The sequence below is a fragment of the Budorcas taxicolor genome, chromosome 11, assembly GCF_023091745.1.
Source record: "Budorcas taxicolor isolate Tak-1 chromosome 11, Takin1.1, whole genome shotgun sequence".
In the NCBI taxonomy this organism is placed as follows: Eukaryota; Metazoa; Chordata; class Mammalia; order Artiodactyla; family Bovidae; genus Budorcas; species Budorcas taxicolor.
The window spans coordinates 119,394,889-119,411,077 of record NC_068920.1 but is presented as its reverse complement, the minus strand read 5'-3'; the positions used below and the strand labels follow the sequence as shown (position 1 = coordinate 119,411,077).

Sequence of the window (16,189 nt, the reverse complement as noted above, 5' to 3'; positions counted from 1 at the left end):
CCATTATTGGAATTGGTGTAGACATTACATCATGTTAGGAATAATTTTGAAACCACTGTGTTACTCTTTTACATGTATAGAGAACTTATGATTAATGTTAAAGAATTCTTTCAATGATAATGTGCTGTTCATGTGATATTGATTTAATATTTGAGAAAATTCTGGAGAAAGTTAACTGTCATGAGCACTTCATTAACCTTGAGAATGTGTAACTTGCTTTACACAAAAATAGCCTTTTTGGAGAGATTTCAGAAACTTAAAATTTAGGAAAAATTAGACCTGTTGAAGGATTTATTTATGAAACATGTAGGATGGAATTTTATCTAATTCCTTCTCAAATCTAAGATTAGTTGGTAGGAATACTTTCTTTCATCTAACTAATACGGGAAGCTCCTCTGGAGAAGGGAATGGCAATCCACTCCAGTATCCTTGCCTGGAGAATTCCACGGACAGAGAAACCTGGCGGGCTATGGTCCGTGGGGTCACAAAGAGTCAGACATGAGTGAATAACTAATACACACACAAATAAGATGAAATTAGTTCTTCTGAGTTACAGTCCTTACTGTTTATTTTTCTTTTAATGGGGTATCTGTTTGACCTGAACCTCTATAACTGTTTTTTAAAAAGCATCTTAGAAAAGCTCTTTCTTTGATTAATTTTTACAGTGTGATTCTAGTGACAGTTCTATTTGTGAGTGCAAGGAGGGTCTTTGAGATGCTGGACAGAAGAGTAGGGGAAAGCATTTAGCATCCTTGAAGTACAAGAGTAGCATGACTTTTATTTCATTTACTCTTCTTTTAGTTTTTAAATGGCCAAATTACAAAATTCAAAAGCATTAGAGTGATTTAGCTGTAGCTCACCTGTGCAAGTTGGTATTGCAGTCATTTGAGAAGGTTTATATTAAGGAGTAACAGAGGCTAACATTCTAATGGAAGTGGGAAGCTCTGAATATTCAGTTACTTATCAACTATATTGGGGCTTCCTGGTAGCTCAGATGGTAAAGAACTGCCTGGGTTGGGAACATCCCCTGGAGAAGGGAATGGCTACCCACTCCAGTGTTCTTGCCTGGATAATTCCATGGACAGAGGAGCCTAGTGGGCTATAGTTCATGGGGTTGCAAAGAGTTGGACACAGCTGAGTGACTAACACTGTGTAATTATTTATCAAGTATATTGAGTTGAAACCCTTTCAGCTTGTTCTTTGTGTACTGTGTGCTCAGTCACTAATTCCTCCTCCAGGGGGTCTTCGCAACCCAGGGATTGAACCAGAGTATCCTGTGTCTTCTGGATTGACTGGTGGAATTTTAACCACTGAGCCACCCATGAAATCCCTAGCTTGTTCCTTATTTAAATATAAATAAGCTCTGTTAATTCTAATGTGAGACTGGTGTCCTTAATCTTACTAGGTGGATCACTTAAAAGAACTCTGAGCTCCTGCAGTTAATTGGCATCAATAATAGCAAAAACTTGCATTTCGTGTGAGTCTATTATATGCAGTAGCACTCAGCATTTGATTTGATATGTATATCTCTTAAACTCTTAGGGCCCATATTTTACAATTGGAAACTATCTCTGATCATCTTAGTAAATCTTCAGGTAACCTACAAACTGACAGGCTGGCATGGACTATATTGTACTGTTTTATAAAATATTAACTCATGTTAGTCATTTATTTAGCATTTGACCAGACATTTTATCCCCTTCACAGAGATTGAATATTTTAAGATTTAAACGCAGTGATACTATAACTTCATAAAAATTAAGGTGCACTATAGTGTTTTTTCCTGTTCTAGAATAGATTTATCTCACCCTGTGCCTCTGAAATTATTTTTTCTTTTAATTGGTTCAGGTGGGCAGAAAAAGAACTGAACATGATGAAGCTTTTCTTTGATAATTTGGTATACTATATTCAAGCTGTAAGAGAAGGCAGACAAAAGCATGCACTGTAAGTATACTTTAACTAGGTAAGGTATGTGTAAGTCTTGATTGTCTTTCCTTTGAAAGATAATTTTTCAGTTTTCCGATCCTTTTTTCCCCATATAATAAATATAATGAAAATTTTAGTTATAAAATTATAAGAGGGCGTTTCTTTTTTAATATGACTTTTATAAGGTTTTTTTTAATAATGCTTAACCTTAGGGAAATACAAACTATATAACCTTAGGAGTTGATTTATCTTCACTATTGAGTTCTTTTCATAAGGCAGTGTTTTCAGGAATCAAAAGTAAATACTTTTTTCAGAAGTCACCAGTATCTTTGTATTAGGGCATTCTAAATATAATATAATTTAATATTATTTTAAATAATCCAGTTGTTCATGTAACTGGTGGTAGAAGCAAAGTCCGATGCTGTAAAGAGCACTATTACATAGGAACCTGGAATATTAAGTCCATGAATCAAGGCAAATTGGAAGTGGTCAAATAGGAGATGGCAAGAGTTGAACAGCGACATTTTAGGAATCAGCGAACTAAAATGGACTGGAATGGGTGAATTTAACTCAGATGACCATTATAGCTACTACTGTGGGCAGGAATCCCTTAGAAGAAATGGAGTACCCATCATGGTCAATAGAAAAGTCCGAAATGCAGTACTTGGATGCAATCTCAAAAACGACAGAATGATCTCTGTTTGTTTCCAAGGCAAACCACTCAATATCACGGTAATCCAGTCCTGTGCCCCAACCAGTAATACTGAAGAAGCTAAAGTTGAATGGTTCTGTGAAGACGTACAAGACCTTCTAGAACTAACACCCCCAAAAGATGTCCTTTTCATTATAGGGGACTGGAATGCAAAGGTAGGAAGTCAAGAAACACCTGGAGTAACAGGCAAATTTGGCCTTGGAGTACAGAATGAAGCAGGGCAAAGACTAATAGAGTTTTGCCAAGAGAGTGCACTTGTCATAAAAGACACCCTCTTCCAACAACACAAGAGAAGACTCTACACATGGACATCACCAGATGGTCAATACTGAAATCAGACTGATTATATTCTTTGCAGCCAAAGATGGAGAAGCCCTATACAGTCAGCAAAAACGAGACTGGGAGCTGACAGTGGCTCAGATCATGAACTCTTTATTGCCAAATTCAGACTGAATTTGAAGAAAGTACGGAAAACCACTAGACCATTCAAATATGTCTGCATCTAATCCCTTACGATTATACAGTGGAAGTGAGAAACAGATTTAAGGGCTTAGATCTGATTCAGTGCCTGAAGAACTGTGGACAGAATTCATGACATTGTACAGGAGGCAGTGATCAAGACCATCCCCAAGAAAAAGAAATGCAAAAAAAGCAAAATGGCTATCTGAGGAGGCCTTACAAATAGCTGTGAAAAGAAGAGAAGCGAAAAGCAAAGGAGAAAAGGAAAGATATTTGAATTGAATGCACTCATTTGAATGCAGAGTTCCAAAGATTAGCAAGGAGTGATGAAAGCCTTCCTCAGTGATTAGGGCAAAGAAAAAGAGGAAAACAATAGAATGGGAAAGACTAGACATCTCTTCAAGAAAATTAGAGATACTAAGGGAACATTTCATGCAAAGATGGGCTCAATAAAGGACAGAAATGGTAGAGACCTAACAGAACCAGAAGATATTAAGAAGAGGTGACAAGAATACACAGAAGAACTATACAGAAAAGATCTTAATGACCCAGATAATCACGATCATGTGATCACTCACCTAGAGCCAACATCATGGAATGCAAAGTGTAGTGGGCCTTAGGAAGCATCACTATGAACAAAGCTAGTGGAGGTGATGGAATTCCAGTTGAGCTGTTTCAAATCCTAAAAGATGATGCTATGGACGTGTTGCACTTAGTATGCCAGCAAATTTGGAAAACACATCTGTGACCACAGACAGGAAAAGGTGTTTTCATTCCAATCCCAGAGAAAGGCAGTGCCAAAGAAGGCTCCAACTACCGCACACTTGCACTCATCTCACATGCTAGCAAAGTAATGCTCAAAATTCTCCAAGCCAGGCTTCAGCAATACATGAATTGTGAATTTCCAGATGTTCAAGCTGGTTTTAGAAAAGGCAGAGTAACCAGAGATCAAATTGCCAACATCATTTGGGTTATCGAAAAAGCAAGAGAATTCCAGAAAAACATTTACTTCTGCTTTATTGAATATACCAAAGCCTTTGGCCATGTGGATCATGACAAACTCTGGAAAATTCTTAAAGAGATGGGAATACCAGACCACCTGACCTGCCTCTTGAGACATCTGTATGCAAGTCAGGAAGCAACAGTTAGAACTGAGCATGGAACAATAGACTGGTTTCAAATCAGGAAGGGGTACATCAACGCTGTATACTGTCACCTTGCTTATTTAACTAACTTATATGCAGAGTACATCATGAGAAATGCTGGGCTAGAGGAAGCACAGGCTGGAATCAAGATTGCCGGGAGAAATATCAATAACCTCAGATATGCAGATGACACCACCCTTATGGCAGAAAGTGAGGAGGAACTAAAAAGCCTCTTGAAAGTGAAAGAAGAGAGTGCAAAAGTTAACACAAGTACTTTGAACTTCAGAAAGGACACTGCAACAGTAATGAAGCAAATATTCATCTTTTCTTTGCCAGTGCTAATATAAGACAGTAAATAAAAATGAAGATATATCAAGCAAACTCAATCTTTAGGAAAGCTTAACTTTAAACTTCAGTAGCAAATCTAGTGTAATTTTTGAAACCAGCTAACTTTAGGAAGCTTAGAATTTTGTACCTGCTTGTCGATATTTAGAAATTGAATTAAGAGACTCTATCTGCAAACTGGGATATAGATCGTAGCTCAGAGTGGCTTCTGTCTTTTGTTGGCATGCTAATTTGGGCAATTCATCCCCAGCCAGCCTTTGGATTTGTAACATAAAAACTCATCATTGATTCAGTCTCCTTGATTGGCTACTCAGGTGCTTGTGGGAACTAGAATGTTGTGATATCACAGTCACAGTTCAGTGTGTAGTTCACAGAGCTGCTAAAGGAATCCTAAAATGCAAATCTGATCATTACCCCTGTTCTTTCCCCAGCATCCTTCACCAGATAAGGGACTTTCTTGTCTGTCCATAACAGTATCAAACTCTTCTGACATTCAGGCTGACAGCAGTTTGGCCCCTGCTTCCCTCTTCAGACCCATCTCCTACCTTTCCTGTACCACAGACCAACACTTGATTCTTAAAATGCCTTCCTTTGTAAATGCTGACAAACTGATTCCCAGAGAACCGTGTGAACTTACCTACTTAACAGTCTTTCAAAGCAATTTTTACATTATACATTGAATTTTGTACATATGAATTAGTTACTTAGATTTGAAATAACATTCAGAAGTGCTTATTTTGTATCAGCTGTTTTCTTTATGAATTATATTTATGGAAATGATGTATCATTAACATTTCTTGTTTAAGGAATATAGTAGTATCCCTGGAGGGACAATGACAGTGAAACATGGAATTTCTAGATGGAAGTGGATTAAATATTAAAATTAATGTACATATTGCATAATTTTAAAATAACATTTCTTCTACTGTTGTTCTTACCTACTTATCTAATTTGAAGGTTTGTGTTCTAATAATTTGTAGATTTTTATATTATTAAATAACAATTTTTTCCTGTAACATTTGGCTTTGGCCATTTTTTGTGTATGTAGTTAAAGATATAATTTGAAATATTTAATAATTGAGTCCTTAAATGGAAATTTATTTATTTGGTACAATTTAAGATTAGGACCATTAGATCTTTAAAAATAATTAAGAAATAGGATCTCTCAGCTAATTATTTTAATGATTTTTTAAATGCAGGTACAGCCATAGTGCCGAAGTTCAGGTGCGACTTCAGTTCTTAACTTGTGTCTTTTCAACTCTGGGATCACCTGATCATTTCAGTAAGTTTTTAAATCAATATTTTAAAAAGTTTTTAGATCTTCTTGAAAGATTCTTGAAAGAGTCAATTAAATGTACTCATGCCTTTAGATTTCTGTGGTGATCAAATTATTCTCAGTACTAAACGTCCTATCTGTGTATGGCAATAGCGACTTGTCCCTGACATGTTCTAGTTTCAATCTCTGAATGTGTCGGTTTCTTAATGAATGAATGACTTATTGCATGAACAGAATATTTGGGATAGGAGAACATATCATGTTAGAGTGACTATTTTTCTTTTTTTTAACTTTTGGTTAATAGAATAGTCCTTTCACTCCAGTTGGAAACAGCCACTGTCTGTATATTATATCAGGGCTAATCTTATCCCAGATTTGTTGATTTCATAGGTGACAGAAATTTGGAGACACGTTTAATTTAGATGAATCTCAAACTCAATTTCATTAATAATTAATCTTAAAAAACAGAGAAATTGGTCTGGTATAGTAAGAGTGTGAACCATTTCTAAATCCACATGCAAGATATCCTCGCAAGAAAGGAGAAAGGTCGATTTCCTTTGGCCAGAGCACCTTTCCTCTTGCTGGACTGATGCTCCACATGCCTTGTTTTCTGTATGTCTGTGTCAGCAACCTCATCTATTAGAAGGACATTCTTTTTTTTAGCTGTGGTTAATGTCAAACTGCTGGGTGAGTGTTTTGCTAGCCTGAGAGATGTCTTCATGACTCTTAAAGTCCATATCTATGCTTGAGGTATGCCATGTGTTTATTGTACTGTTTTAAGTCTGTAATTTCTTTTAAGTCAAGGTGTTTGTAGTGAATGTCACTAACATTATGATAACATTATGATACCAGTAGATTTCAAAATGAAGACACCTGTTTTTGATTGAAAACCCCTGTTTCATGTTACTGGGTAATTTATTACACCCATATGATTCAGGATATACAAGAAATAATATAAAATATTAAAAAATCTTTATACATGGAGAAATCAAACACAGATATTTTCAATATAAATAATTTCACATGACCATTGTTTCATGTTTGTTGAATATAGATTTTCATTGGAAAAAGTTAATCATTTGAATAACGAGTTATTTATTTTGCTGCTCCTGTTCCATTAAACACAGAATATGTTCTTTTTGTGTGGGCTTTAAATAGCTACTGCACATTTAAAATCATGTTTGAACTTATCCCGTATCATAATTGTACTTCTCTAACTGGTACAGTTTCTTTCAAGTATAATATGGTTACTCCAAAGTTACAGATTTTTTAAAAAGATTCTTACCTATCTTCATTTATCTCTTCTTAACTACTTTCTGTGTTTAAGTTATACACTAAAGGGTGTTCCTAGTGTTTTTATATTGGCTCTCAGGGGCACAGGTTTTTAGAATGAATAAGACACACATTAAATATTTCTATGAGAAACTGATTGGATACATTTTGTATACATTTTTTGCCTCAATCTCTTCAACTGATATTGCTACTAGGTAAAGATTTTCTGAGGTGGTTTTGGATCTCTATCTACTTTTTGGAGTAGGGGGAGGGTCGCGAGTGGTTTCTTTTTTTTGGGAAGGAATAACATTTCTTTTTATTCTTGGTTCCACATTTCAAAAATTTCATTATCTGTATTTTGAATTAAAAGAGTTGAGAAAGGTCACTTTTTCCCTTTATATCTCAAATCAACTTTTAGTAAGTTTCAGATGCAAAACAAGAGGTATACCACATTTAACAATGTTATTTACTATTCCCTCTTAAAGTGTTCTAGGAATCAGTGGGTGATAATGGGCTAACACCACCTTGATAATATCAAGTATTGGCAGAGTTTGTAGCAGGGAAAGCCTTTGCTTGTTGAATGGAAGCGGTATCATAAAACTGAGTAACTGATAATATTTCGATCTTGCATTTGGTTGGGACTTGATCTGCTTCCAGCTAGTTGATCACTTGGAATATGTGGACTGTGCACTAAGTTTTTAGTTCTTCTGTGATTTTCTTGTTGCTTCTAGATTTCACATATTCTTAATTTGTTTTACAGATCAGTCTTTTTTCTTTGGAATAAACCAGTGTGGATAAGGAAGACCAAAAGGGAATTAATAAGTGTTAAGATTGATTAAGATTGGTTTTAAGGTTTTGGTGCATATTTTGAAGACATTTTCACAGAACATAAATTGCTCTAAAGTTAGGGTTAAAGCAAAACTTCCCATTAGGAGAATTCAGAGGAGAACATTCTCTCAGGAGAAAGTAAGCATCCGAAGATTTCCTCTCCCAGGCATCTTCCCTCAGACACTGAGACTACAGCCATCCAATACATGGGGACAGGCAGAAAGAGGAGACTTCAAAAGTCAACTATATTTCAACAGCCAGTTTTTGGCAGGTCTGGCAATGAGATCTTTCCATTCTTCTCTATTCTTTGTGATGTATGTAAGAGTGAGTAGCTGCAATAGTGATTCTGGCTGTTGTCTAAAGAAGTTCTGACACAATGCCTCAGTGTTACGTATCATGTATATCCCACTTATAGCTGTTTTATTGAGCGCTTTCTCTTCCGCAGAGGCTAGTTTGTTTCCTCTTCTGCCTGAGAGAGCCTGTAGTTTCTTTATTGGCCTGTTTTGCATGGAATTAGTTGCTACTACCATAAGAATCATAATGAAGAAAGCCATTTTTATCTTGGAGATAAACCAACAGGCTCCAATGGATTCCCCTAGCTGTGTGGTTGGAATTATCGTTGATGGCTAAAAATAATAGCTCTTGATTGGAGAGGTCCAAGGGTTCAGGCAACATGGTGATCTCTGCTGGATTGCCAGTGCACTTGATAAACTGAGTGACTTCGGGGCTAATGAAGCAGACATGGTCAGAGCAGTCATGAAACTGACTATTGGCGAAGTACGCAAAGGCAAACCCAGTAACATGAACGTTGAGCCAGCTTGGAGGATCCAGTATGAGACAAATGACTGCCACAGTAGACTGTTCATGTAACTCAAGACAACTGGGTCCATCTTGTACCTACCAGGGCTGCTCAGAAATTCCAGAAGCTGCTTTGGACCTCACCACCCCAACCAGCCTCCAAGCAGCTCCATACTGGCCGGAAAAAGGATGGGGGTGGTGGTTACTTAAGATTCTATCATCTTCTCAATGCCTTCTGATTCTGGGGAATAAGCCGATGCTCTTGAATCCCTTATGGTATACTTTAGAAATCCCTGTGATAATTTTATTCTGCGCTTTTGGATTGCCTCACTTATCAGAGTTGTGATTGCTCTAATGCCTTTTCTTTGATTCTGAATAGTTCTGATTCCTTCTGACACACTTTAGAATTGTCTAATACTTGGGTCAAAGTATTAATACCATACAGATTCTGTCTGATTTCAGTGGCTTCTTAGCTAATTGTTTCCAGTGATGTGTTGCTGTTCTGTTTTAGGTAGTCAGTTCCTTTTGGTTTTATTAATTGTAAGGATCCCTTTCTTCATAGTTTACAAAAATGATGCTTATTGGCATTTATTGTTTATCTCCTATGTGCATAGAATTACCTTTGAATATGGTATCCACTGTATTCTTTAGCCTTAAACCTTAGAACTGACTTAACTTTTTGGGGATTACTTCCTTTTAATCATGTTTGCTATAATACAATGATTGTTGATGCCTTAAAGAAAATGACTTTCCAGAACAAATGTGTCTTCTAGGATACTATCCCATATAAGTCTTATTTTTTTAAGATGATTTATCTTTGGAGTATATTTAACTACATTTGAAAGCATAAATTATATGAAGTCTCTACGAAACAGTTTTCATAAAATGCTGTGAAGTATCTCGTTTGTTTTTCTGTATATATTGGTGCTTCTAGTATATTTAATTAGGATGAAAATGTTGCATGTACCAGGATTTAAAATTTGTAATTTTATCTAGGGTTAAGTTTGGAGCAAGTTGATATTTTATGGCATTGTTTAGTAGAAGATTCTGAGTGTTATGATGATGCACTCCATTGGTTTTTGAATCAAGTTCGAAGTAAAGATCAACATGCTATGGGAATGGAAACCTACAAACATCTTTTCCTGGAGAAGGTAATTTTATTTCTTGACTATTTATTGTTTTTCTATATTTCCTTTTTCTCTCTTGAAATGTAAACTGTAATGTTCATTTTTTCCTCTTTGAAATATTTTAATTAAAAAAAAAAGTTTTTTAATATTTATTTTGGTTGGGTCTTCATTGTTGCCTGGGGCTTTCTCTCGTGATGAGAGGGGGTTACTCTCAGTGTCAGGGCTTCTCATTGCAGGGGTTTCTCTTGTTGCAAAGCCTGTGTAGCCATGTGGGCTCATTGCCTTGCGGCATGTGGAATCTTCCTAAGTTAGGAATCGAACCTGTTGCATTGCAAGGCAGATTCTTAACCACTGGACCACCAGAGAAGCCCTGGAATTCTGTTTTAAAAAGATAAATATACTGCTTCTCTGCAGTCCTTGTATAATTTTTGCCACTTAGATGTTGCTTTAGTTTTGTGCTCTACAATGTTTGTATATCTAAATGAATACTTAATTTTTAGATTTACAAAAATGTTATGTTCCTTAGCTAAAGTACTTAAACTAACAGTAAGTATAACTCTTGGTGAACAGTAATAAGAGGTGTGTGGGGGGGTTTGTTATATATATTTTAAAATCATTAGTAACATTGTGTTTCAGTATTTGAGGGGTGGTGCCACACCTACTGTGTGAGAGCCCTATTCTACAATTTTTAATTAAATGGTATGGTTTTAGCCAGTCTTCTGGCAGATAGAAGCTAATGTTCAGATTTGTTGATTTCTGGGGGGGAGGGCATTTGTAGGAAGGGCTGTCATGATATTAAAGATATACATCTATCCAATTTTTATTTTTATTTATAAGATGCTGCATTTGGTTCAGTAGGTAATTTTCCATTTAGATTTTAAATCTTTGATAATAAAGCAATACACTTTATTTTTTATATGCTGATTTTTGAGATTATAAAGGCTCTAGAAAGTCTCTGTGGTAGACTTGAGTTCATACGAATGAGTTTTGATAATAGAAACTAAATCACTTAATAGATGCACGACAAAGCTACAAACAAGTCTTCAGTTATCTTGATTTCAAGCTCTGACTTATACAAAACCTGTGTATTTATCTATATGTTGTAAATGTGTCTGGTGTAACTATATAATAACTAATAAAAATTTTAAATTTCCTCTGGTTTGGGTCTATAATACATCTCAAAAATGGAAGCACGTATCAGCAGGTTTCAGTTACATCATGATTAAAATTTTTTATGAAATTATTTTGTTATCACTAAAAATCTCAGTTATTACATTTTCCTATTCAGTGTTTTCAGTAAACTAGATTTGTTAACTTAAATGTGTTATGTTAAATCTAATAAAATGAAATCTGCTAAATTAATTATCACACATAAACTACCTTGACAGCTTTTTTTTTTTTTTTTTTTTTTAAAGATGCCCCAGCTAAAACCTGAAACAATTAGCATGACTGGCTTAAACCTGTTTCAGCATCTCTGTAACTTGGCTCGACTGGCTACCAGTGCCTATGATGGTGGTTCAAACTCTGAGGTATGAATTGAGATTTGTCCTTTTCTTGGGTCAGCTTGTGGAATTTCTTTTGTTGTTCCTCAAATTAGATTACTACCAAGCATTGAATTTACTGATTCTGCAGACTTTTATTCTGAAGTCTTAAGAAGCTTTATCTTTTGGGTTTTAAAAGTTTTATAAAGCAAATATGGTAATTTTTATTACTGAAAATAATCTTGTTGTGCATAATGGAAACTTGTGATACACACTTCAAGCTGTGAAACAAATAAGTCACAAAGATGTAACGTCCACATAGGGAATATAATCAATAATATTGTAACAACTTCATATGGTGCTGGATGGTAACTGATTTTATTTACAGTAATCTATTCATAATGTATAAAAATCACTGTGCTGTATACCTGAAACTGATAGAAGATTGTGTGTTAGTATAACTGAAGTAACATAATTTACTGTATGTTCCTTGGTTAATAAAGGATTTTGTTGAGTAGAAGATTTATCAAACATCTGTTTTTCAGGCCATTTTTGTGGCCAAACTTTTAGTTGCTGTTGGGCAACTTCAGAGTTCCTTTCGGTAACTTCTCTTCTGGAATGGAATATACCTAAATCATTAGTGACCATGAGGCATAAGTTCATTAGCTGAAGACTGTCACAGATTGCTAGTCTTATTTCTGGCTCTTATTTGGCTAGGTTGGATGACTGCGAGTTTTTGTTGAATGCATTATATATTCCTAGGCTCACCAAACATAGACTGTTGTTTGAAAGTCTTGCTTATTGGACATTTCAGTTTATTAATGATAGCTCTGATTCATGCTATCTGCACTCCACTTATATTTTTCATTAATTTTCTTTAAAGATTGAGTTGTGTTATAGAGAGAAAAGCAAACTGTTGTAAAATCTATGTGGTACAGATAACTGTAATTGTATTTAGAGCAAGTAGTTGTATATTGCTTTCATACCTTCTTTCCTTGTTTGAATAGTGTTTTTGTTTACTTATTTTTGTTTTTAATGTTCTGGTTCAAGCTCTTACTTTGATAGCACTATGAAAAGTTTCAGTTTGGTGATTTCAGATGGTTGGACAGATCTGATTTACCTAAAAGGTCACACTCTAATTTTGAGATAATACTGCTTTTTAAGTAGATGACATGAACACTAAAGCTATTGTGTTACATACCAGAAGGTTATCTTTTCTTCACCCTAGTTACAGTTTTTGAGAACTTCCACTGTATACTTTTTCTATAATTTTCAGTGAAAACTTTTTTTTTCATCTCATAGTTTGTCATAAGTTTAATTATCAGTTTCAGTTAGTGAATCTTTTTAATTTTCTGTGAATACCTGAAATCAGTGACTTTCAGAATAAGTTGAATGAAAGCATGTTATGTTAACATGTTATGCTAATAATTATGTCAGTTGTTATTCCTTTGTAGCATGTTTTGAGGACTTGACTTTTTCTCACTGTGTAGTCATAACTTCTGAGTTACATGTTATACGCATACATGGATGATTTGTAAGTAGGTATTTTTATAACTAGTACAGGTATATTTCAGAAATTGAAGAAATTTCCAAGGTTTTTATCATTAGGAATTGCCTTTTGAATACTTTATAAAATACTAAAACTTTCTGATATTGAATGCCTCTTAAATTTGTAGCTTTGGTCTTTAGTTAACCATTGTTTGACAGTTAACATTTATAGATGGCATATTCTTGTTTCTTAGCTTTGTGGTATGGACCAATTTTGGGGCATTGCTTTAAGAGCACAGTCTGGTGATGTCAGTCGAGCAGCTATCCAGTATATTAACTCCTATTATATTAATGGTGAGTGATTTGAATTACTGTCTGGTAGGTAATTTTTATCTAAGTATTTTTCTTAGGTATAATTGGTATCTCTTTAATACAGCTAAATAAGAATATTAGGTTGATAATACATATCTAAACATCTGACTTTTTAGGTAAAACGGGTTTGGAGAAGGAGCAAGAATTTATTAGTAAGTGTATGGAGAGTCTTATGATAGCTTCTAGCAGTCTTGAACAGGAATCACACTCAAGTCTCACTGTTATAGAAAGAGGACTCCTTATGCTGAAGACACACCTGGAAGCATTTAGGAGAAGGTAATTTTTTAAAACCTCATTATTAGAATAAATTTTAGGCATTTAAAATTGCTGATATGTCCAAAAGTATTCTTAAAACTAAAGGTTTTCTTGGGGGCAGCTAGATAACATAACTTACCGAAAGTGAAGAGTTAGTAATAGAAGTAATTTTTATTCATGATATGTACCATTTCATCGTGGAATCAGCCATATAGGTTCCTGGTAAATACCGCAGAGCTTTAAATATCATAAGACTCTGAGAAGATGTGCATGAATAAAAATCTCTAGACAGAATTCCATCTCTAAGAAAATATTACTATGATTGAAATGGCAGAACACCACTACCAAAAAAGTTTTCACTAAAACTCTGACCAGGAACATCAGATAATCTCTCATAGTTGAATCAAGTTGAGTCATTTGTTTCATTTGCTGTTTTTTTTTCTTCCTGGACTAGGAGACAGTATTTTAATTTTGAATTTCCATTTACCATGGAAACATGATCAAAAAATTCTGTGTTAATGAATATCTATATAATTAATTTAGACATACCCTGTGTAATACAGAAATAAAGCAAATTAACATTTATGAATATATCGACTGAATTAAAAGGTGAGTAGATAGTTTTAATTAAGAAATTCTGTTTGTTAAAAATCATGAGTAAATGTAAAAGTACAAAGAACTGTTGAAAAAAATTGTTAAAATTTATTTCAACTTCCAAGCTCAGTTTGATAATGAAAACCTATACCATTTATATATATGACCTCTGTTTAAAATGTCAGAAAATACTTAATAAAGATTTTCTACACATTCCTTATAAATAACATGGCTCTGTGATTTAAAACATTTAGACTTTGCAAAATTCCTTATTTTGATTACGATTGTAAATTGTAGAAATTCTACTTAAATAATTCCTTGTGTTTTTAAAGAATGTGTAAGGGAAGTCTTGAGTCTTTTTCAACAGAAACTTCACACTGCCTCATAATTTTTATCACTTTAAAAGCTAAAAATAAAAAAGCAAATGTGGTATGTCTTATTCAAATTAATAAAAAGTTAATACATACTCATTATAAAATTCAGATATTACATTAAGATAATACTAAAGAAAATCAGAGTCTCTATAATCTACCCTTTCCTATCAGATATTTATTGTTAATGATAACAGTACATCGTCTTCTAAAATTTTCTATGTGCTGCAGGGTCTACAAACAGCAAACCAAAACAGTCCTGTTGGTTCAAGCCCTTAGTCCTCATGCAGCGTTAACTCATGTTTTTAAAATAGGTGTTTATTTAAGTCTTTTAAAACAAGTTTTTCCTAGGATTCCAGTGTTGCATTTTATCAGTTTAGTGAATTTTAGTTCAAAAGTTCCTTCTCAGGTGTACAAACTTTTTCAAACTGAAGAAAATTGATTATTATAACATCCTTAATAGAAACCTTTGTATTTGTTTATGTTTTCCTCTAAAAGTTAATCTTGGTGCTAAATAATTTATATAAATACTTTTTGGGTGGCAAGTAAATAATCTAGGAAACAATTGAATATTCAAAAACTGAGAGCTAGTGTTAAAAAATTATGTAGGAGTTTTCAAGCAAATTCTTGTGTAGTATCATACAGTTTCAGGTGCTTAATGTGCTTAGTGCTACTCCTAATTAAAAATTGCCTAACATTTATAAAATGAAAACATAAAGTAAATATTGTGTTTATTCCTTGTATTAAAAGAGTAAATAAAAATGTCTTTTTAAAAGATTACTGTTTCTAATTTAAAATTGCCTAAACATTTATAAAATGAAAATATAAAGTAATTATTGCACTTATATATTGCTTATTATTAAAGGAGTAAATAAAAATGTCTTTTTCAAAGGATATTCTTTTTTAAAAGAGATAAGGTTATAATCTTAACAGTGGTTCTCAACTAGAAATGATTTTGTTTCTCTGAGAACATTAGGTAATTCCTGGAGACATTTTTGATTATCACAGCTTACGGGAGAAGAGAAGGCAATGTTATTGGTATATATATAGTAGATAGACTGCCAGACATCGGTAGTACACCAGATTATCCCCTCATTACTTAAGAATTATCAGGCTCCAAAAGATTAATTACTCATTTGCTCATAGAAGGTGAACATTGGATCACATCTTGGAAATCAAGTACATTTATTTGCTTACTTGTTCTTTTATTCCAGAATTGCTGATTAGTTTAGACATTGATATTTTATTTTCTTAAATAAATTGAGGTACCCTGGATCCTGTCTTCAACTGAAAATCAGTTAGAAAATTAATATTTAGTGTCATGCTTAATTGCCTGTCTCCTTTGACATATTAATCTTTATTATTCATTTTACGATTTTAGCAGTCATGGAATCGGCTCTCAAAAGTTGTTAGGCTGGTTAACATGTATTTACTGCAATACAGTTCTCTCTTTGAAAAATCTTTCCTAATATCTTTTTTCTTGCTTTGAAAATAGGATTGACAGCTTGCCATTTCACTTACTGGATTAATTTGTTCCTTTAAATTCCTCCTGCCTCTGCTACTCCCCAGTCCTCCCTTCATCTTGTTAAAAACAAACAAACAAAAACACCCCATAATATTCTTAATGGGCCCTTTTTTTTTTTTTTTGGTAATTTTTCTTGGAAAGTAATTTTTAAGGCACTCTTAACTATATTTACACATTTGAGTTTGATTCAATATCATGAATCCAAACTTAAATTT

The 16,189-nt window shown here is 34.0% G+C and overlaps 1 protein-coding gene across 1 annotated transcript in view; it reads left to right on the top strand.

Annotated features, from left to right (window-relative positions):
* Positions 1-16,189, top strand: part of USP34 (ubiquitin specific peptidase 34) — a 173,595-nt gene that overhangs the window by 57,559 nt on the left and 99,847 nt on the right. The window contains 6 exon segments of the mRNA XM_052649828.1: positions 1,849-1,944; positions 5,787-5,869; positions 9,758-9,912; positions 11,304-11,417; positions 13,112-13,211; positions 13,346-13,505. Of these exon segments, the coding sequence (XP_052505788.1) occupies positions 1,849-1,944; positions 5,787-5,869; positions 9,758-9,912; positions 11,304-11,417; positions 13,112-13,211; positions 13,346-13,505 (708 nt within the window).